General features: G+C 36.3%; 1 protein-coding gene across 1 annotated transcript; it reads left to right on the top strand.

Moving 5' to 3' along the window:
- The first annotated feature begins 3,179 nt into the window (after positions 1–3,179).
- hey1 (hes-related family bHLH transcription factor with YRPW motif 1) lies at positions 3,180–7,316 on the top strand. The gene is made up of 5 exons (XM_015379602.1): positions 3,180–3,371; positions 3,457–3,532; positions 3,620–3,703; positions 3,842–3,923; positions 5,362–7,316. Exons 1-5 carry the CDS (start codon positions 3,286–3,288, stop codon positions 6,024–6,026), a joined length of 993 nt encoding a protein of 330 aa, XP_015235088.1. The 5' UTR covers positions 3,180–3,285; the 3' UTR covers positions 6,027–7,316.
- Positions 7,317–7,454: the final 138 nt, after the last annotated feature.

The following is a 7,454-nucleotide window of genomic DNA, read 5'->3' as shown; positions in this document are numbered from 1 at the left end:
AGAAGGGGGGTGGGGGCACCGAAAGTCTACTGGACCGCTGTCAAAGTTTCTTCAAAGATCCTCTATGTTTGGAATGATCAGCCACTAACACACCCTGAAAACAGTCCCAAACTAAACAGTGAAATAAAAATTTAAATAAAGATATTACAATAAAATTCATTGCTGTATGGTACTAATTAGTATACGGAAGAGGATTAGGGCCACTGGAAAAGATAAAAAAGGTAACTGATTTTTAAATATGATTTCAGTTTAATATGGAAAAAAGTCAGAATTCTGACTTTAATCTGAGAATTCTGACTTTTATTTCTGAGAAAAAAGTCAGAATTCTCAGATTAAAGTCAGAATGTTGAGAAAAAAGTCAAAATTCTTAGATTAAAGTCAAAATTTCGAGAAAAAAGTTAGAACTCTGAGATTAAAGTCAGAATTCCCACTTTAATTTCTGAGAAAAAAAAAGTCTGAATTCTGAGATTAAAGTCAGAATTCTCACTTTTTTCTCCTATTATCTGAAAAAAAAATTTAAAAATAAGATAACTTTTTTTGGTTTTCAACGGCCCTAATCCTCTTCTGTATGAGTATGACACTGAAAAACAAAAACAAAAAATACAAAAACACCAAACTGATTAAATTCCAATCTAAAATCATCCTGAAAAAAAAAATCAATTAGATCAATATGACCTAGTTTGATTCATAGATATGTTTGGGACATTAGAAACGTGGCAAACATTTAGAGGTGTCCAGGTCTGACTTAGATTTTTAGACTTAGACAATTTTTATTGTTATTTTGTATACACATAGTGTATGCAAAATTAAATTTCATTTAGTACAGCTTTCCAGGCAGTAAATTAACATTTGCATGTGATAAAGTGCATTAGTGATCAAATGTAAACAGTGTGAAAGAAAAAAGACATGGTGCAAAAAATTCATTGATATGGAAGTTTAGAGCATTAATATATATCGTGCAAATATGCAATATTTTTGGTTTTGTGTTATCAGTGTGATGCAGAATCTGCTATTAATAACATATATTGATCTGATGCTAACCAAAAAAGTCATATCAGATTATATCGGCCAGCATCTAAAATTTCCGACATTAACAAGCTGGTAGAAACACTCTATTTATAGTTTCTGTAACCCATTGGTTATTATTACATAGGTCAGTTGTTCTCATACCTACTGTTGTTGACTGTTGTTCTCTGTTTTAGCAACATCACTTGATCAAGCATTTACTAACATTACAAAATAAGTTATAAAATCTGGTTTTGTATGTGCTGATATTGTATCGGGTCAATATCGGTATCGGTTATATTTCTCAAAGCGACAATATCAGTATCATAATGAAAATGGAAAAGTTGTTTCAGGACTCTCCTTACTTCTTACATTTAATAAAATGCAGATTTTTTTTTTCACATGATCTAATAGTTCCAAACTTATGCTAGATTATTTATTTTAAGTTTGTCTGTTCATTTATCACAACGTCAGCTTTTGGTATTGATTATGCGGCTCGTTGGCCAAGGTGCTGCCCCATCGAGGAGCAGCACAAGGGTTTGCAAAAAAAAAAAAGAGTAACAGTAAAAAAAAAATTTAAAATTTATTTATTAAAACATAACTTTAGAATTCATAAACACGGCATAGACACACCTAAATCAATGCATCATGAATGAAAAGGAGCAGAAAGAAGGACAATCTTGCAAAATCTGCCTCCTAATTCAATTTACAACAACTCTGCATCAGTTCTGTTACATTATTTACATCCATCTTTTCTCAAATTGAAGTTAGTTGCTGATTTGCACACATAGAAAGGTCACTAAAAAATGAGTACTGTTTGCAAGTAAGCTGGATTTATAGCTGTGTTGTCCTGTAATAAGTAGTGGGTTTTGATTATCAGTATGTCACATCAAAAAAATAGAAGTCTGACCTTTTGCCCATTTAATGTTATTTAAACGCACAAATGTGTTTTCTTTTCACACAATTACTGAGATTTACACTGAAATTAACACAAATACATAAGAATTCCTTTTTGATCAGAGCTCAGGGTGATTAACCCATCAAGCGATATAAGAGGACATTTTCCATGAAGAAGCATTATAAAATGCAATAAAAATTTTATTATTTCCATATTATCCTTTATGTAATTAACAAGTAACAATATTATGCATTTGCATTATGTTCTACACATAAGGAAAACCTTTCCTAAATCAGCCATCAACTTGTAGAAAATATAGCCTGCAGCTACCTTAAGAAAAGGAAAGGATCAAAATCCCTAAAGAAAGGTTAACCTGGCTAAAACAAGGCAAGTACAATTTTCCTTTCCTTTGGAAATAAATATATTAAAATGAAACAAAATATACTGTTTATGGTAATTAACAATAATAGTCAATATCATGAGAGTTCATGTCTGAAAAACAGCTGTTTTTGGCTGGCATAATCAATTTAGTCATTTTAAAAAGTCAGACTCAGATTAAAAGTTAGTTTTTACAAAAATAATAATAAAAAATAAATTTCTCTACTAGCATTATAAAGGCTTGTACTCAGTTCATGTTCAGCAACAGTAATAGCTGCTATATAACAGATGCCACACATGCAGAAAAGAATATGGCTGCAGATTTAAAATGTTTGAACAGAAATAGATCTAAATGGCAGGAATAGCTGCTCTGCTTTTTTTTTTTTTTTTTTTTTTTAGAAGTTAAAAATACCTGCGGTCCCATCATGGTCTGATTGTGAAACAAAGAGCCCCCAAACTCCTCAAAAACTCCCGAGTTGAAGAAACTCAAAACGACCACAAACCACACTGCTGTGTCATTTCTACTTGTAGTGCGTCTCCGAAATGATTATGTTGCAGATGTGCATTCTTTGTAGTTCTGCGTTGTTATTTTAAAGGATTTTGTTTAGTCACTCTGCATCTGCCTACTAACATACTAACACTGTCCAAATTATCAGTTAGTTATGCTTTTTTGTGTATTCAATGTCTCTTTTTAAAGGTTTCCTAAGGAAATTATAATTTTATTCGCTTTAAATGCTTCTAAATAGTCCCCGGAGTGAGACGTCTGAACTTTTCCTCCCCTCTCAGGTCTCGTCCAGGGGCGCTGTCAATCAAAGCCCAGGCTGTGTTGTGATTGGCTCCCTGCAGCACCAGCCCCCCGCCCCCGTTGTCGGACAGCAGCGTTGAAATGACACCGTGGGAAAGCGGAGCGCTTCAAACCGAGTCGCTCCGGGCGAACCTGTGCACTCGCACGTCTGGCAGACCTACCCAACACACCGAGGGGAATACTCTGAAAACCCGTGAAAATGAAAAGGAATCACGATTTTAGCTCATCGGACAGCGAACTGGATGAAACCATTGAAGTGGAGAAGGAGAGCGCGGACGAGCATGGGTAAGCTGAAGTTTATCAGCCTTTAATCTAATAAACATGACAATTACTTTAGATTTAACATTTCATTTTATGTTGTTGTTTTAAGGAATATAAGTTCCCCTCTCGGATCCATGTCTCCAACGACATCCACTCAGGTGCAGGCGAGAAAAAGGCGCAGAGGCGTAAGTCAATCAGACTGTCTGAACTGATCGGGTCAATTAAAGCAATTAAGGCTGTTTTCTAACGACGCATTTTTATTGATTTGTCAGATTATCGAGAAGCGGCGCAGGGACAGGATAAATAACAGCTTGAGCGAACTCCGCAGGTTGGTTCCCAGCGCCTACGAGAAGCAGGTGAGCGCTCCTCACACAACTCCCACTAAACCAATAACAAACAAAATGTTTTGCAAAATTTAATGCATTAAACAAAACTGCTATTAGGTGCTTTTTGGATCTAAACAATTCGTTTTTTTTATCTCATTGATCCTCAAGGGTTCAGCAAAACTTGAGAAAGCAGAAATTTTGCAGATGACTGTTGATCATCTCAAGATGCTTCATGCTGCTGGAGGCAAAGGTAAATACACAAACACTTCTGATTTGTTTTCGTTTTTTTATTTATTATTATTGGTCTGTTACAGGTCTAACACTATAGGCCTTTTGACCTAAACTACACTGCAAAAACCATCTAGAATTAAGTAAAAAAATTCTTAAATTGAGTGTATGTACCCTTAATTTAAGTAGCTAAATAAGATGATTTGCCAATGGAATGAGCATTTTTACTCCCAAAACAAGATACTTAGATAGAATGCACTTGAAATGGGACAAAGTATTTTTTTTCTTATTTTAAATGTAAATTGTCTTGCCCCATTTGCAAAGTATCTCAGTTACCTCCTCAATTCAAGAAAATGCACTTAATGTAAGCAAAAATGACTCATTTAGATTTCCATTTTTTCACTAAAACACCTATATCATCAAAAACAAGGATTATGCAAACAAGTGATTACTTCTGTATGTAAAACATTAAACTTTCGCAAGATGGACTTTATTAAAAATATTGGAGGAAACATCTTGTCTCATTTAAGCGTCAAGAAAGACTATTAAATTATAAAATGGAAAAGAGTGCAAGGACAGTGAGAATCTAAAAATTATAACAACAGTGACCAATTTTTATTATTATTCTTAGACATAACAATACATATTTTAGAGGGTTATTACTTTCAGCTGGAGGTTCCAGAGTTTAGATTATTTCTGGCTGAATAGAAAATAGTAATCTAAATATATAACAAATTGCTTCCTGGACACTATCTTGATCATTCAAAAATAAATAAATAATAATGAAAAATCAGATAATTTGAGGGAAAACTAGTCTTCTCCATTTGTTACTGTTTGGTATATCATTCCTTCTACAGCTAAAGAATTGGAGAGTAAAAAAACACAAACTTCGTAAATAGCAAATAAGAGAAAAAGTAGCCAGCTGTTTATGGATTTGCAACTTTTAGTTTTTTTTATATATAATGGATTGCAAATGCCATTATGCATGATTAATTCCAACAGCCAAATCAGAATTTTTGTAAGCAATTTCAGACCTCCCATTGTTGTAGACCTTTGTACTATCAATACTTATTTAAGTTAAATCAGCTTAATTATTGTGTTAATGCGATATTAATTAGCATATTGGAATGTATCAATTATTTACATCTCTTAAAAGTTGCTAACTAAGTTTTCTTTATCTGATAGCAGCGCTGTCTGATTTCATTAAAATGTAAAAGATATAAAACTTACTTAGCAGCTGTTGTGTATATATATATATATATATATATATATATATATATATATATATATATATATATATATATATATATATAGGTTTTCAGTATATGTCAAATTAGCACAGACGTTTCAGACTTTTAAAAAGAACATATTTTAAAACCTGACTTGGGTGAGAATATTCTCTCTTTAGTTTTGTCTAAACTTGTTCAGATTTATAATGTTCCCTTTCCCCATATCTCCAGGTTATTTTGACGCCCATGCTCTGGCGATGGACTACCGCGGTTTGGGTTTCAGGGAGTGCCTGGCTGAGACGGCTCGCTATCTTAGCATCATTGAGGGCCTGGACAGCACAGATCCTCTCCGGATCCGCCTTGTCTCTCACCTGAATAACTACGCCAGCCAGCGAGAGGCTCACACTGGCCTCAGTCACCTGGCGTGGGGTTCTGCCTTTGGATCTCCTCCTGCCCACCTCCCACATCCCATCCTCCTTCAGCACCAACAGGGGGCTCCTTTAGCACCTCTCCCCAGAAGCACCACCAGCAGCCCGCAGAATCCCCTGTCGTCCACGTCTTCCACATCACCCTCCTCCTCCACCTCCCCTACATCCTCCTCATTAGTCGCAGAGACTCACGTACCAGGCAGACGCAGCGGCAGCGCCACCCCGCTCTCGGATCAGGGTCCGATCAGGGTTCCATCCACCTCTACAGCTCCCACCACTGTCCTGCACCCCGCTTTGGTTCCGTCGTCCAAGCTCTCCCCTCCCCTTCTCTCCTCACTTTCAGCGTTCCCCTTTGCTTTTGGTGCCTTCCCTATCATCTCCCCTACCACTGCCATCAGCCCTCCAGCTCAGAGCTCCAGCGTGGGCAAACCCTACAGACCCTGGGGGATGGAGATAGGAGCTTTCTGACTGAGATAAAAAAAACTCAGTACACGCTTACACAGACTTTCACTTCCCAGTTGAGCCGGACTCAATGACAAGACTTTATGTTCCCTGATAAGAAAGTGTTATATCTTTTCTATTTTGGTAAAATCCCACAGAGGATAGTTTATAGATTTAAAATTCTGCTTTTTTTATATATATAAAGACATATGAATAAAAACTCAAGTCAGAAAATTTCAACTAAACAGTGATTTATTGAGCACTATCCCAGTGCTGACAGCTGATGAGCAATGGCTTTACCAGATGGTAAAGCAAGTTACTTGCTAAAAGTGTCCCCCATAATGCCATACACCCTCTTTGTTGTTAGCCTGAACTGCATAAACAAAAGCGATGACCTGGCTACACTGGGGAGGGACAGGTATGAGAGGGACCCACCTCCCCACCCGCTTTAACAGCATTTTGTTGGGTGTAATAACTGAAACCAGGTGTCTGTTTGACTGAATACTGGGAACAAAGATACCAGCCTGACTCAACTAATCGGTGCACCATTATCCAAGCCGTCTTTCCAATTGATGTCTTCTTCCTGATGTAAATCTTCACATTTGCTTCTTTTGTTCAGATGTGAATAAGGTTAGGTTTATTCATCATATCTTCCTGTTATTTTTCATGAATTTCCTTGTTTATAATTACAACCATGGAAATATTTCAAAATGAAAGTATTAAGGTCATCTCGGTTTCACTTGAGCATTATCACATCATTTCTCAAAGTGTTTTTTAGTCCCAATTCACTTCGCGTCAACGATTTGTAAATTAATGTTTGTTTCTGTTTTCACCTTGTCTTCAATTATTTACGTGCATTTATTTGTTGAGTGTAACAGCATTGTCAGCAATAATTATAAAACTCTCTGTGAAATCAGTTTCAAAGAAACACAACCGCATTGTTTTTTTTTTTTTTTTAAGTGACTAATTTTGTTGATATTTAGGTATATCAACGTTTAGCTTGGTTAATGGTTGTACAAAATACAAACACGCGCCAATAAATTAGAGTTTTCAGTTTTCCATTTCAGATGCTGCTGTTTATATACAGCTGCCCTGCAATAAACAGTTTATTATGATAAACGTGGATTCATTGTTGTCTGTTCCAGTGAGTGCATTCTGCAGTATGTTTGCTTGTTGATGCCTGCAGTTGTTTTTCCACCCCCTGGCTAGGAATGTGTGTGTGTTTGTTTTCATGTGAGTGCAGTATCGACGACTGGTATCAGATGCGGCTGCTTGTTTCTCTCAGCAGCCTTCTGTGTGTGCACAGGAAACCATTAACAAGGCGGGGATATCCTGGACAATAGCAGGCCCGGACGGACCCGTGTGCTCCGTGGGAACTGGAGGAGGGAAAGAAAGAAAGAAAGAAAGAAAGAAAGAAAGAAAGAAAGAAAGAAAGAAAGAAAGAAAGAAAGAAAG

This window comes from Cyprinodon variegatus, unplaced genomic scaffold (assembly GCF_000732505.1).
Source record: "Cyprinodon variegatus isolate N-32 unplaced genomic scaffold, C_variegatus-1.0 Scaffold196, whole genome shotgun sequence".
NCBI classification, from domain to species: Eukaryota; Metazoa; Chordata; class Actinopteri; order Cyprinodontiformes; family Cyprinodontidae; genus Cyprinodon; species Cyprinodon variegatus.
This window is presented reverse-complemented; position numbering and strand designations above follow the sequence as displayed.